The 14875-nt window shown below is 55.0% G+C and overlaps 1 protein-coding gene across 3 annotated transcripts in view; it reads right to left on the bottom strand.

Annotated features, from left to right (window-relative positions):
- IFT122 (intraflagellar transport 122) overlaps positions 1–14875 on the bottom strand; it is a 69074-nt gene that overhangs the window by 21362 nt on the left and 32837 nt on the right. For all 3 annotated transcript variants that reach the window (XM_027522431.1, XM_027522429.1, XM_027522430.1), the window contains 3 exons: positions 11549–11746; positions 5341–5481; positions 1713–1766 (listed from right to left, as the gene is read on the bottom strand). In XM_027522431.1, coding sequence (XP_027378232.1) covers positions 1713–1766; positions 5341–5481; positions 11549–11746 — 393 coding nt within the window. The remainder of the gene's footprint in view (positions 1–1712; positions 1767–5340; positions 5482–11548; positions 11747–14875) is intronic.

Genomic DNA, 14875 nt, shown 5'->3' with positions numbered 1-14875 from the left:
CAGTGGGATAAGCAAATAGGTTTTGCAGGGTGTGGAATTTAGGCCAAATCCGTTGCAGTCCCCAGAACCTCACCAGGATCAGAGCAAACGATTCCGTGGGCTTAGCGAGTAAGAATCGCACAGACAGACTCTCTCCAGCCTGCTTCCAGCCCAGCGGCAGCTCACTGACCCAAGAGGCGCCTGGTAAGGAACCCGGGTTCTCTGGAATAACAGTGAATGCGAGAAGCAAGCCACGGAGGCCTCAGAGCAAACAAAATGGATCCTTGCCCAAAGGCCCTTTACCCTTTCTCCAGGGACAGTTCTTCCAAGGTTCCTCTGCCTGGCTCAGAACACGTCGGAAGACACTGCACGTGTCATCTCAGGAAGACGTGGTAAACGGCCAGAGTCGGTCCTCACAGAGGCCAGTTACTTTTGCATAGAGAAAAATCACACGCCGTGGCCTCGTCTTAAGACTCCTAGATCCAGACCGGTTGACCTACAAACACGGCCCTGCTACTCATAAGCAGTCCTGGCCGCCATGGGTAGACGACTCTGAACACGCCCTGCCCCGTGCAGGTAAGGACGGTGCAGAGGATGCACTGGGGAGGGCGGGGCTGTGCAGGGCGAGCTCCGGGAGCAGCTTCTTAGAAGGCCACATGGCCCCGACTAGGGACCGCAGGGGCCTGGAAGACGGAACTGGCTTGAATTCTAACCCGGCCTTCTGCTTTGGGGACACAGACACAGCCTCTCTGAGCCTTAGTTTTATTTCTCAAATAAGGATACGAAGAGCAGCTGCCTCGTGAAGCTGTTGTGAGGCTGTAAAATTGTGTACATGTGCGTGTACACGCGTGCGGCACGGAGCAGGCACTCGACAAATGGCAACAATTACCAGGCCGGGGCGGCCGTGAGCTCCCGCAGGCCTCTCCTCCATGCGACTCTCTGCCCACGGGGCTCAGCATGCGGCCTGGCCCGCGACAGGTGTTTAGGATGCTGAACTGAGCCAGAGGGACGAGACATTTGCTGGTTTCCTCACAACTTCCATATGTGAATTCAAATGTATCTCACATTCCCAGAGCCTCACAATAAATCTGTTCTGAAGGAGAAATACGTACACCTTTTCACAGACAGACAGCATGAAGAGACATGGGGATAGAAAGTCTCCCATCCCCCAGCAAATGGTATAGGCGGAACCAGCCTCTTGGGGCCCCCACTGCCCCCAGGGTGGCCGATGAGGAAGGCGGGCTACGGGAAGGGCTCAGCGTTCTGAGGGTGCAGCCCCCCCACCCCAGGGCCCATCCCAGGGGGTGGGCGCAGACCACGTGCATTTGGGAAACGCTGCTTCCACGGGCATACTGTGCAGCCCTAGAGAGGGTGGTGACGAGCTAACAGGCACTGCGAGCATGGAATCTGGCTCCCGAGAACCTGTTTAATCAACCTTCGAGGTCGGTCTCATCCCATCGTTTAGCCCTCCCAGCTACCCTGCGAGGTTGGTCTCGTTCCATTTCCCAGACAAGAAACCAGAGCTCTGACAGACGAGGCACCCGCTGGGCTCGCCCAGCTCCCAAGGGACAGTCCGGACTCCTGGCTCCCATGCGCCGGCCCCCCTCTGTGGGCACCCTGCCCTCCCACTGGACACCCATGGGCTCCTGCCACGAGGCCTCCAGGCGCCCGCCTGGCAACCACTGACAGCATGTGTACGCTGCCCTGAGAAGGAAGAACACTTCATCCTTTACCTCAATGCTGTTGATGAGCTCTAAATACCGGAGGTCTTGTACTCTGGTGAAGGCCTACAGGGGAAGAAGAAATGAAAGAAAATCAGCTGCCTTCTGGGCTTCAAAAGTGGGTGATTGGCTGGGGGTGGGAAGTCGAGCTTTAGCAAGTGAGCCCGTAAGGTGGGGGAGGTGTGGGGGGGAGAAGTGAGCACTGATTAATCACCCTGCGTGCGTTTGGGAGGGTTCTGCCACTCACGCATCGCTCACTTTGGGACTAGGTCAACAAAACCCGGACGGTGCAGTCGGCAGTGGGGCTGGCTTGCGGGATTCTCTATGCGCCAGGGAGGACCAGGCCCATGGAGCCTCCCAGGCAGCAGCATCAGAGGAGGAGTGGGGGCAGGGACCAACTGAGGAGAGACCACACGTCCACCCTAGTGACCGGGGCGGAGCGCGGGAGACAGCCATGCCTTCCACAGGGCACACACAGGGCGGCGCTGAGGGAGGGGACGGGGCAGAGCTGAGCAGGAACAGACGTGGCTTCTGGAAGGAAGAGGGAGGCAGGCAATGAATCACTCCTCGTCCCTGGAAGCAAACTCTTACGTAAACCTGACCAGTGCAGCTTGCCCTGGACTCACTGTAAAGCCAGAGATTTCAACCCATGGGCTACTAGAACATTTGAGGCAGCCTTCTGCAGGAGAACGGCTGCTTGCTAAGCCTCTTTTACAGTTTTCAGATCCTGCAAGGGCTGCAAAGGAGCACAGCCCACCCGTCAGGAGGCTCTTCGTGGGCCTTTGCTGCCAGCATCCTCCCAGGCATGCTCCTCTGCACCGTCCCGTGGGAAATGGGCTGACATGCGCCCGCAGGAGGCAGCAGATCCAGGAACCTTAGAACAACCACCCCCGCCAACTGCTCTCTCTGCTTAGCTGCGTGACACCCTCCATCCTAAAAGGCCGGGGAAGTGGACAGGTCATCCGGCCTCCAGCTGCCTCATGGATGACCACAGGGTGACTTCATCTTTTCATCCTGCAGGGCCAGGCGTCCCTCCTGCAATTCAGGGGCCTGTATTCTAAAGGGTGAGGCAGGCAGGTCAAAGAGACCACAAAGCCTCCCTGAGCCAAGAGCTATACAGTTACAAACTGGATGCCCTGGAGAAAGTAGACTCACTAACTAGCAACGGGCAGTGGTGGGAGGCAGGACTCAGCAAAGCGCTGAGGGGCAGGAAGCTACCAGAGGGCACCCCTAGAGAGGGGTTCCCGAAGGAGTCAGGCAGGCATCACACGAGCAAAGGGGTGGATGGCCCAAAGCACCCATCTCCACGCAGGTCTGACAAGCCACCTTCGAGACCCAGGCTTCCTGGAAGCAACTGACGGGGACGTCTGGCCAAGCGGAGAGAGGAAAGAAGGAGCCTTTGGGGTCTCAGTCCTGTCTGGGGGCCCTGAACCTGCCCTGGCCCCACCTCCAGGCCGCCAACAGCTTTCTCCAGATGGGGGCAAGGTAGCAGGTCCCCTCTGTGGGCCTTCTAGGTCTGCTCGGCTAGGATTCCAGGACTTGCCACCATGAGAAACCTGTCTCTGAGTTCCTTCAGCCCTGACATATCCTGCAGAGTCAGGGGTGCCCTGGTGGTACCTGGTCAGAGTGGTCAGAGTCACAAGGCCCCGGGATAACCTCAAGCAGGGGGAGGTGTGGGAACAAACGGAGTTGTGCTCAGGCCCGTCCGGCAGGCAAGGCAGCTCTCCTGCGCCACCTAGTGGAGGCGCTGGCCTCTCACAGGGACCCACCCTGCACCCTCCCGTGCCTGGGAGACTGCAAAGCAGCAAATCGCAGCCAGTCTGGATAAAATGATCAAGTTCTAGTCTAGGGTTAAAATTCTGTGGGCTTCACACAATAAATAATCTCTATTCTCAGGGAGGGTGTGGGAGATACAGGATAGTGGGGGGAGGAATTTCAAGTTAGTTTTTGTCCAATCAAACATCTGCTGAGCTCCTAATGGCTGAGGTACCGTGCTAAGTGGGCTTCCCAGGTGGCTCAGGGGTAAAGAACCCACCTGCCGATGCAGGAGATGCGGGTTCGAGGGGGTTCGATCCCTGGGTCAGGAAGATCCCTTGGAGAAGGAAATGGCAGCCCACTCCAGTATTCTTGCCTGGAGAATTCCACAGACAGAGGAACCTAGCAGGCTACGTTCCATGGGGTCGCAAAGAGTCGGACACGACTGAGCGACTGAACAATTGTGCTAGGCAGTGTTGGCTGAGTCTGGGAAGAAACTGATGCCTAGTTCCTGGGCATAAGGAACTGATGATCTCTAAGGAAGACTCCTCACTGCAATCCAGGCTGAAAACAAACAAAACACCGTCTAGGGCTCCTGTGTCATCCTTCACCCCTCCTGGCGTTTCTAGGGGCGGCGGGGGCGGGGGGTAGGTGGTGGTGGTGGAAACCCCTCCATGGACTTGCCTCCTGTCCCCTCTGAGTTCTCAAGAATTGGAACAGCCCTACCTCCTCTGTTACCACTTTTCTGACACTTAGTAGATCTAAGACCGATACAGATAATTACTACATCATGATCATCTTACTTGTTTTAATCACAGCCAGCGTTTGGCCAACCACCGGCATTTTAGAACCCCTTCTACAATGTGGGGGTGAAGCCTAAGGACACCAGGTCACCCAGGCATGTCAGCTGGTGGGTGTTCTCCCCATCCCTGCTGAGGGAGCGGGAGGACGAGGCTCCCTGGGGTCTGCCAGCCCGTGCGGGCACAACTGTGCCCAGCCAGCCTGCCCAGTCCCCGGCCAGCCCGTGAGGGCACCACAGTGCCCAGCCAGCCTGCCCAGTTCCGGCCCGGTCTCCGTCCACTCTCTTCAGGCGCAGCAGCCTCAGCCTAGCACAGGGCGGGCACCACCCACTTCTGTAGCCCCCTGCCCACCAGCTGGGGGTACGGGCTAACTGAGGACCTGGTCCATGGACTATGGGAAGAAAAAGAGGGGAGGGGGAAGCAGGGGAGACACGACTGGAAGCCACTCATTCCCCCGCCTCAGGTTTCCAATGAAAACCCATCTCAGAGACGTGGCTGGACCTTTTCTAACGTGTGGAAAGGGGGCAAACGTCTTCAAGCATTTCTGGAGTTCTAACAGACTCAGCCAGGCAATGCCGCCGTGAATAGAGGCCATGAGTCAGGCCGTGAAGGCGTGTGTGGAGTGGCGCTGGGTCAGAATCAGAGAGCCCGACCATTTCGTCCAATGGACCTAGTGGAGCGCCGAGAACAGCGCCGTGTAATAAACGGCCTAATACCGGTAAGTGCTTGCACCGATGATAAAAGCCACCGCTGACTGAGTGCTGATGAGGGGCACGCTTTAGCTGGGCGCTGGGCATGGATGAGAGCTAACAAGGCTGACGGCAGACTCTAGAGGACGCCCCTTCCGCGTCGGGCCTTACAGGCATCAGGTCCCTACAAGTCTGTGAGAAAGGGGCTCGCGGTCACCCAGCTCTTACACGTGAGCAGCCTCAGCAAGGCTGTGAGCGGCTGAGGCTCGCGGTCAGAAGGTGGCTGAGCTGGGGCCCCGGCACAGGCCAGTCTGAGCCCAGGGCCCAGGACAGCAGGCTTCGGCCTCTGCTAGGGACCCCACGAGGACAAACGCCCCGGCTCGCGTGGACGCTCACCTTCTTCGCTGTCTCAAACTCCAGTCCTTCCAGGGCTTCCATGGCCAGCTCGCGCCAGTCGGCATCGGTCACGCCCAGGCAGGCGATCTGGTAGGCTTCCCGGAACATCTTCCTGTCCAGGTACTGGTACATCGGGGCAGACTGGAGGGGTTCGGCAGCAGGAGAGAAGACTGCTCTCAGAGCAATGCACAGAGGCAGAGGCACACAAAGCCTGACCCCACAGAGCCGGGCCGCAGGGACCCCTAGCACCCAGCTCGGGCCTCCCCGGGCCCCGCTGATGGCCTTCCGTCCGGCCACTCCGTTCACAGCCGCTGAAGCATCATGTTCACAGCACACGCCTCCACGCCCCTCCCCTCCACCCCAACTGGCTGCCCCCACCTCCAGGGTTAGGGGGAGAGGGGGGCCTCATTACAAGATGTCACCCTCACCTGGATTGCCTTTGCCCCCGTCATTCTTTGCAAAGTACCTAAGTCACTTTGTTAGTCACTCAGTCATGTCCAGCTCTTCTGTGAGCCCATGAACTGTAGCTCACCAGCCTCCTCTGTCCATGGAATTTCCCAGTCAAGAACACTAGAGTGGGTTGCCATTCCCTTCTCCAGGGGATCTTCTTGATCCAGGGATCCAACCTGGGTCTCCCAAACTGCAGGCAGATTCTTTACCATCTGAGTCCACCAGGGAAGCTCAAGTCACTTCACAGTCAGGCCCTGTTAAAATGGCACTTCTCACAGAAGGTCCTCACAGACCCCTCAAGGGAAGGGGTCTGTCTGCCCCTTGTCCCGACCTCAGGCTCTATTTTAATTGTCAGCCTGTCCCCGTAAGGCTCACACAACCCGAGGGCGGCAGCGGGGCTGGACTGACCCCCCGGCAGGCCCTCAGCCTCTAATGCCTGTTCATGCTGCTGAAGGAACGAGCAGCATCACCAAGAGGCAGAGGCCTGGGATGGCCTTTACGAAGAGGGCCAAGAAACCTGCGGGTCCCAAGAAAGGCCGCCCTCTCCTCGTCCCTGGCGCTGGGAACCTTTCTCCCACCCCTCGCCTAGGAAGGGCTGCCTCACCCTGACACTTGTGAATGGTTCCTAATAACTTCACTTTTTAGGTTTCCGCAGTGCTTTTGGAGTCCCACAGCCCTGGGTGATGGGTGTTGTTGACTCAGTCGTGTCCAATTCTTTGCGACTCCATGGTCTGCAGCACGCCAGGCTTCCCTGTCCTTCACTATCTCCTGGAGCTTGCTCAAACTCATGTCCATTGAGTCACTGATGCCATCCAACCATCTCATCCTCTGTCGCCCCCTTCTCCTCCTGCCTTCAATCTTTCCCAGCTTCAGGCTGTTTTCCAATGAGTCGGCTGTTCGCGGCCAAAGTATTGGAGCTTCAGTGTCAGTCCTTTCAATGAATATTCAAGATTGATTTCCTTAGTAATGACTGGTTGGATCTCCTTGCTGTCCAAGGGACTGTCAAGAGTCTTCTCCCCAGTTCGAAAGCATCAGTTCTTCGGTGCTCAGGTGTTATCATCCCCTGACTACTGCCCAGAGACTGAGACTCGAGTGACTTGTTAAGGACCCAGAAGTGGAATGCAGAAGCCCTGGGGTTGGACCGGGGGCAAGCTGCCCAGGTTCCATGCCCCTCTCTGCTGTGTGTGTGTGTGTGTTCTCCTGCACATGAAAACAAGGGTGAATTGGGCCGTGGTGGCTTCCACAGCAAAAGGCCAGTCAGTAGGGCTGAGGCGCTGCCCCTGCCCAGGCCTCCTGGGCAGTGGACATCAATCAGCCAGCACTTCTGTGCTAATCGTTCCCAAATGTAGAGCTGGAAGTGCTGTTTTCTCCATTCGGGTCCTTTATCTTTGAAATTTCCTGTCCTGTTTTTTTAGCTTTAGATTGAAGGAAACTAACAGCAAGATTGCTCTGACAGCAAGATTGCTGCTGAACGCTCACCTTTTCCGCCCGGCCGCCCCACCCAGCTCTCCTCCCTTCGAGGCAGGCAGCAGGGTATCCTGGCCTGGCAAGCCCACATCCTCGCAGAGGGATTTGGGGTCAACAGATCAGCTTCTGTTGCCTCCCAGCCCACTGGCGACCAGCGCTTTGAAAACGGGAAGGTGCCGGGAGAAAGCGAGCCTGCTCCCTCCCGTGCCGCACTTCTCATTTGTGGCTCCTCTCCGGCTCTCTGGTGAGCTTCCCTGGTGGCTCAGATGGTAAAGCGTCTGCCTGCAATGCGGGAGACCCAGGTTCAATCCCTGGGTTGAGAAGGTCTCCTGGAGAAGGAAATGGCAACCCACTCCAGTATTCTTGCCTGGAGAATCCCACAGACAGAGGAGCATGGTGGGCTACAGTCCATGGGGTCACAAAAAGTCGGAGGAGCATGGTAGGCTACAGTCCATGGGGTCACAAAAAGTCGGACACGACTGAGTGAGCTTCACTTTCACATTCCGGCTCTCCAAGCCTCTATGGGCTCAGATCAAGTGTCACCACCTCACAGAAACCTCCGCACACTCCCGAGAACACGGAACTTTCCTTTCTAAACGCCTCTGGTGGACCACCTTTGTTCCAGTTCAGTTGTTTTGTAGTGTTTGCCATTTAAAGATTGGGAAGAATAATAATAGGAATTGGGCCAGACAAAATCTGAAAGATGGACGCATTGAGCTCCACTGCACAGAGGGCGAGGGGCTGCTGCAGGCCGTGGCTGGTTAGGGGGCAGGGTCAGAACTCAAAGCTAGTTGTCTCCCCTCAAGGGCCCCCCAGGTGGAGCCCCATGAGGGTGGGACAGGGACACGGATGACCAACCGAGCACGGAAACCATGGCTAAGACGGGCTGGCCTGGGAGGCGCCATCTGAGAATGGGAGCTTTAAAAGTATTCACACTGAACAAATGCCCTCTGAGCTCTGCTCGATCTCACTGTCGCATTCCAAGCATGAAGTCACCTCTGCCCCGAGGAGCCGGACCGATCTGGGGCTCGCCTCTCTACTTGGCAGCCCTGACGAACTCGTTCTTGCACAAGATGATGTCAATTTCGAAAAGAAACCAGAAATCCCCAGAGCAGGCTTGCTGCTTTCTCCCTCGCCTCTAGGCCAAAACCACAGGCCGGCTGGAGGCAGGGTGACAGATAAATCGCCTTTGTCTTGGGGCTGCCTCTCCTGACCCCTGGCAGCTCCGAGCTGCTGCGTCAGCAGGACGGCCCTGGTGCGGCCCCAAGGGCCCTGGCTCCTGAATCTGCAGGGCTTGACAGAGGCGCCCAGGGCCGCCCCTCCAGCTCCTCTGGGCCGGCCACAATCAGGGAGCAACGAACTGTTATCTTCGAGGTCAGGGCGGCAGCGCTGGAGGAAAACTCGCTCTCAGCGTGGCCTGTCTGTTCAATGGAGGAAGGCTGAGTTTCTAGAGGCTGTGGGGCCAGGGCACGGCTGGGGAGCAGAAACGGTCCTGCGGGGGGAGGGGTTCTTGCCCCTCCTCCTGCCCCGATTCCACCCATCTCTCCCCTCCTTTCTTTGGCTTTCTTCTTTTCCTCAGATCTGAATTCCACTACCACGCACTGAATAATTGCTCTGTGTCAGGCTCTATTCATTCCCGAAGCAGTCAGTAACAAGGGTGTCATCGTCAGCTTAGAGCGAGAAGCAGGCCCCAGCCCCGCCCTGTACAAGAAGCCAAGGGAACTCCTCAGTGGCTCAATGGTTAGGGACTTCCCCAGCGGCCCAATGGTTGAGACGCCAAGCTTCCAGTGCAAGGGGTGTGAGTCTGATCCCTGGCTGGGGGGGCTAGGATGTCACATGCTGACTGGCACAGCAAAAAAAAAAGAGCCAAAGCAGAGAGCGTGAGTGAAGGTGGGGTGTCTGGAGGGGGCACCGACTGATGGAGCCCAGGCGAAGGGCGATCTGGGACATGTCTACAAATCCTCCACATGGCCGTGACCTTTGACCCAGCAATTTTCACTCCGAGGAAAGTATACCACTGAGCTATATTGGGATTGGTGCAAAGACCTGGCTGGGAAGATGCCCACCACCTGCAGGAGCAAAGAAGCTGTAACAGCATGACTGTCCAACTGGCTGAGCGCGCTGTGGACACCGTGTGACGGGACAGAAAGCAGTCATCAGAACAAGGGGGCAGGGCTTCCCTGCTGCATCGGTGGTGAAGAATCCGCCCGCCAACGCAGGAGACACGGGGCTCGATCCCTGACCTGGGAAGACCCCACATGCCGCAGAGCGACTAAGCCCGCGCACCACAGCGACTGAGCCTGTCTGTGCTCTAGAGCCCGGGAGCCCTGACGACGGGGCCCGGGCCCTGGAACAAGGAGCCCCCAGAATGAGAAGCCCACAGACTGCCAACTAGAGAGCAGCCCCTGCTCTCCGCAACTCGAGAAAAGCCTGCGCGGCGGCGACAAGGACCCAGCACAGACGAAAAAAAGTAAGTAAATTAAATTAAAAAACAAAAACCAATGGGGCGGCGGGAAGCCAGTGTGGTTTTAACAAGGGGCAACCCAGCCCCGGGCCCTCGTGGGCTGGAGGTGCCGGTGCCATGCGGCTACCCAGGTGATAGATTTTGTACCTGGTTCTGCAAACTGCTACCAGTGAGGTCACCTCGGCATGTGGTTACAAAGGATCTCTGTCTGATTTCCTTCGATTACATGGGACTCTACAATCATCTCAGTATTCTAAATGCTAGAGAAGCACATTTACTCATGTGGAGCCGTGTTTCCAGTAGATTGCTGGGTGGAAAAGCCCAATTGCTAGGTGACGGCCAATAACGCCTACAAAGTGATGGGTCTGCAAACATGTAAAATTAGGTTAACTAGAAGACGGAGGTGAGGGGAGGTGATGAAAAGTCTCCCTCTCTTATTTAAAATCCACGCTCAGTGAAAATATGGTAAAGCCGAGGTTTCATCTACAGGAGCAACACTTAGAGACGGAAGTCACAAAACAGTATTTACGGTACGGCTGCACTTTTGTTTCAAAATGTTTACATAAACCATATACTCAGAAGAGCGTATCGCGCATCTATTATATACACATGTAGACATGGTCTAGGGGCACATATTCTACAATATTTAAGGTGACTCTGGGGAGGGGCGTCCCTGGTGGCGCAGTAGTGAAGAATCTGCCTGCCAGTATAGGACACACGGGTTCAATCCCTGGCCCAGGAAGATCCCGGATGCTGAGAAGCAACTAAGCCTGTGAACCCCAACTACTGAGCTTGGGCTCTAGAGCCTGGAAGCCGCAACCACAGAAGCCCACATGCCCTGGAGCCCACGTTCTGGAACAAGAGAAGCCCCCGCGCCTCAGTTAGAGAGCAGCCCTTGGTCGCCGCAACTAGAGAGGTGCTCACGCAGCAATGAAGGCCCAGAATAGCCAAAAATGAATAAATAAATAAAAGAGTGATTCCCGGGAATTCCCTGGAGTCCAGTGATTAGAGGGTTTCCCTGGTGGCTCAGCTGGTAAGGGATCCACCTGCAGTGCAGGAGATCCTGGTTCAATCCCTGGGTTGGGAAGGTATCTTGAATTACCCACTCCAGTATTCTTGGGCTTCCCTGGTAGCTCAGACAGTAAAGAATCCTTCTGCAATGCAGGAGACCTGGGTTAAATCCCTGGGTTGGGAAGATATCTTGAAGAAGGGTTAGGCTACCCACTCCAGTATTCTTGGGCTTCCCTGGCGGCTCAGACAGTAAAGAATCCTTCTGCAATGTGGGCGACCTGGGTTAAATCCCTGGGTTGGGAAAATTCCGTGGAGGAGGGCATGGCAACCCACTCCAGTATTCTGGCCTGGAGAATCCCATGGACAGAAGAGCCTGGTGGACTACAGTCCATGGGTTCGCAGAGAGTTGGACATGACTGAGCGACTAAGCACAGCACAGCAGTGATTAGGAGTCAGCGCTTTCACTGCCGGGGCCCAGGTTCGATCCCTGGCTGGGGAACTAAGATCTCACAAGCTGTATGCATGGCTCTCAGTGAAACACGCTGTCTGCTGCCAAATGACCTTCCATATCTTCCCTGTCCCTTCCAGGAGAGGCCGATCAGAAAGACATGGAGGCTCAGGGAGGCTGAGCTGCTTGCCCAAAGACACCCAGAGGTTGCAAAGGGTGGAGACAGGGCTCAGTTCAGGTCCAAAGCGCCTCCCACCTGACGGCTGCCACGCCCATCTCTCCACCCTGTCTCCTCTCCACCCCATCCCTGGCTGTCCCCGGGCTCCTAGGCCCTGCCCTGGCTGGGGGCAGACAGGGTGCTGGATTACCTGTGGCACCTCCACGGCCGACATGGAGAAGACGTGGAGGCAGAAGATCTTGGAGCCGTTGTAGCCGACCACAAAGCCCTGCAGCTTCTGTTGGTGCACCGGGAAGGTGCTGGCCTTGATGTTGAGGTAGCCACCGCCAGAGAAGCAGAGCATGTCCTCACACTGGGTGTTCCAGGCCACGCTGTTGGCGTTGGGTTCCTATGGGCAAGGGATGGTGAGGGGATGACTCCACTCCTACACTCGGCCAGGGACTGGCTCCCTAAAGCCTGAATCCCACTAAGCTGCTAACATGGGTTGTAGGGAAGGTTGGGGGAGAAGGGATCAGACACAAAATGGACAGCACAGAGGAGCAAGCTCCTCTCTGCACTGCGTGTGCTGGAATTCTTCAGGTAAGCATCACTTCTGAAAAAATTATCATCCCCAAAGATTAATCATTACATAGGAAGTGAGAAAATCAGCAAAGTGGGATGTAGTTCTATTAAAGAATGAATAAACAAAGCTAGTTTAAATGGAAGAAGGTTTAAAGGGATAGATCCCAAACAATTACCACTGATTGTTTGGGGGTAGCTGAGATTGTGGGTAATTTTTTATTTTCTACATTTTTTTGTTTGCTTCAAATTTTCTTTTGGTCATGAATGTCTATTGTTTTTTATAATAAGAAAGAGAACAGTGAGTTATTTTAAAAGTAGAAAATAATATATTGTCTCTGCGCTGACAATTCACACATGTAAAATCCTTCAAGCTAAGTTTCAACAGTACATGAACAAAGAACTTTAAAATGTACGGGCTGGATTTGGAAAAGGCAGAGGAACCAAAGGTCAAATTGCCAACATCTGCTGGACACAGAAAAAGCAGGGGAATTCCAGAAAAACATCTACTTCTGCTTCATGGACTATGCTAAAGCCTGTGGATCACAACAAACTGTAGAAAATTCTTAAAGAAACAGGAATACCAGACCACCTTACCTGTCCCCTGAGAAACCTGTATGCAGGTCAAGAAGCAACAGTTAGAACTGGACTTAGAACAACAGACTGGTTCAAAATTGGGAAAGGAGTGTATCAAGGCTCTATATTGTCACTCTGCTTATTTAACTCATATACAATATATCATAAAAAAGACCAGGCTGGATGAAGCACAAGCTGGAATCAAAACTACTGAGACAAATATCAACAACCTCAGATACGCAGATGATACCACTCAAAAGGAAGAAAGTGAAGAGGAAATAAAGAGCCTTCTGATAAAGGTGAAAGAGGAGAGTGAAAAAGCTGGCTTAAAACTCAATATTCAAAAAACTAAGATCATGGCATCTGGTCCCATCACTTCATGGAAAATAGATGGGGAAATAATGGAAACAATGAGAGATTTTACTTTCTTGGGCTCCAAAATCACTGCAGATGGTGACTGCAGCCATAAAATTAAAATTAAGCCATTAAATTAAAATTGCTCCTTGGAAGAAAAGCTATGACAAATCTAGACAGTGTATTAAAAAGCAGAGACATCACCTTGCCGACAAAGGTCCACCTAGCCAAGGCTAAGGTTTTTCCAGAAGTCGTGTATGGATGGCAGAGGTGGACCATAAAGAAGGCTGAGCGCCAAAGAATGGATGCTTTCGAACTGTGCTGTTGGAGAAGACTCTTGAGAGTCCCTTGGGGAGCAGGGAGATCCAGCTAGTCAATACTATAGGAAATTAACCCTAAGTTATTCATTAGAAAGACTGAAGCTGAAATTCCAATGCTTTGGCCACAGATGCGAAGAGCCAATTCATTGGAAAAAGACCCTGAGGCTGGATAGATTGAGGGCAGGAGGAGAAGGGGTCGACAGAGGATGACAGGGTTGGATGGCATCACTGAATCAAAGGACCTGAGTTTGGGCAAATTCCAAGAGATGGTGAAGGACAGGGAAGCCTGGCGTGCTGTAGTCCATGGGATCACAGACAGCTGGACATAACCTAGCAACTGAACAACAAAACTACAGTCACCCCAGGAGGCACCCTGGGGTGCCTTCCCTGAAAGTTCCCCTCAAAGGTTTCTGCTCAGCTCTGGAGCCCCAGGGACCAGCAGATGTTCATCCCTTTCTGCCTAGAACCTGTTATGATGGCTGAGTCGTTTATAATGAACATGGTTTACTTTCATAATGAGGAAAAAACAATGTAAGTGTCTTCTGTTTGCAGGCGGCTGGGGCAGCAGAGAGGAGAAAAAGATAGCTGGGAACGTCCGTGTCTCCTGGCAACTTGGAGAATTACTCCCCTCTGCCTCCTGCAGAACCCTCAGCGGGGGCTGGGAAGGACACAAGCTCTTCCACTCCTGTTGAGGCTCAGCTGCAGATTCACAACTGGGGCCCCGCTAACCTAGGGACACCTGCGGCCGTGGGTGCTGAGTCTGGGAAGACGAGAAGCAACACCTAGGGCCCTGGTTTGTGCCAGGCACTGAGCCAGGTTCTATGGCAGCTTGTTTAGCCCTGCAGCAGTTCTGGGAGGGGGCAGGTACTACTTGCATTTTAGAGGTAAAGAGCAACCGAGGCTCCGAGAGGTTCACTGGCTTGCTCGAGACTGGCACAGTGATGAAAGCAGGGGTGGAGGCAGGTCTGTCTGAAGACAAATCCTGTGCTCTTTCCTTCCTCGAAACCACTCTGGCTCCCAGTGACGAGGGCGAGTAGCTATGACGGAGTCGCCTCAGCCCAGCGGTAGCCAGGCATCCCCTTCCCAATCCGAGGCAGCACCCCTCTGCCGTGTTAATGTCACTGCCGAGGACAGAGCGCCCTGAGGAAGGGACCTCACTCTGCCCACCACGCAGGGAAAGCCGCAGCAGCTGAGGAAGCCAGTCAGGGGAGGGTTCAGCTCGTGGGGAACTCGCGTCAGGCAAATGGCCTTGACCACTTACAAAGCCCTCGAGAGGCAAAGCCAGCGCCCAGCCCAGCAGAAAGCCAGCCAGCACTGGGCACGGAGCCTGTGGGCCCTTTTCTCCGGTGACACTTCCTCCAGCCTAGGCGTTGTGTAAGCAGTGCCTATCCCCACCAAACACTCCGCATCAGCTGGCTACGGGGCACCCCTGTGAAATGGCAGAGGGAGGGCTCCCCTCCCCTGCCCTCTTTCAGGTGACAGACCTGGTCCTGTTCCCTGACTCTGTCTCAGGGCAGTCGCAGATACAGGCTGGCCTCCGGTCCGTGAGAAGCAGACTTTTCCCAAAGAATCATCTTCACGTTAACCCACATACGGAGAGCCCTCACGGGCCCCACTGAGACTTGTTACTCATTCACTGCTCACAGTAATCTCATAAGAAAGGTATAACTTGCCCATCTTCCCAGCGTGGAAACCGAAGCCCACAAGGC

Source organism: Bos indicus x Bos taurus, chromosome 22 (genome assembly GCF_003369695.1).
Source record: "Bos indicus x Bos taurus breed Angus x Brahman F1 hybrid chromosome 22, Bos_hybrid_MaternalHap_v2.0, whole genome shotgun sequence".
In the NCBI taxonomy this organism is placed as follows: Eukaryota; Metazoa; Chordata; class Mammalia; order Artiodactyla; family Bovidae; genus Bos; species Bos indicus x Bos taurus.
This window is presented reverse-complemented; position numbering and strand designations above follow the sequence as displayed.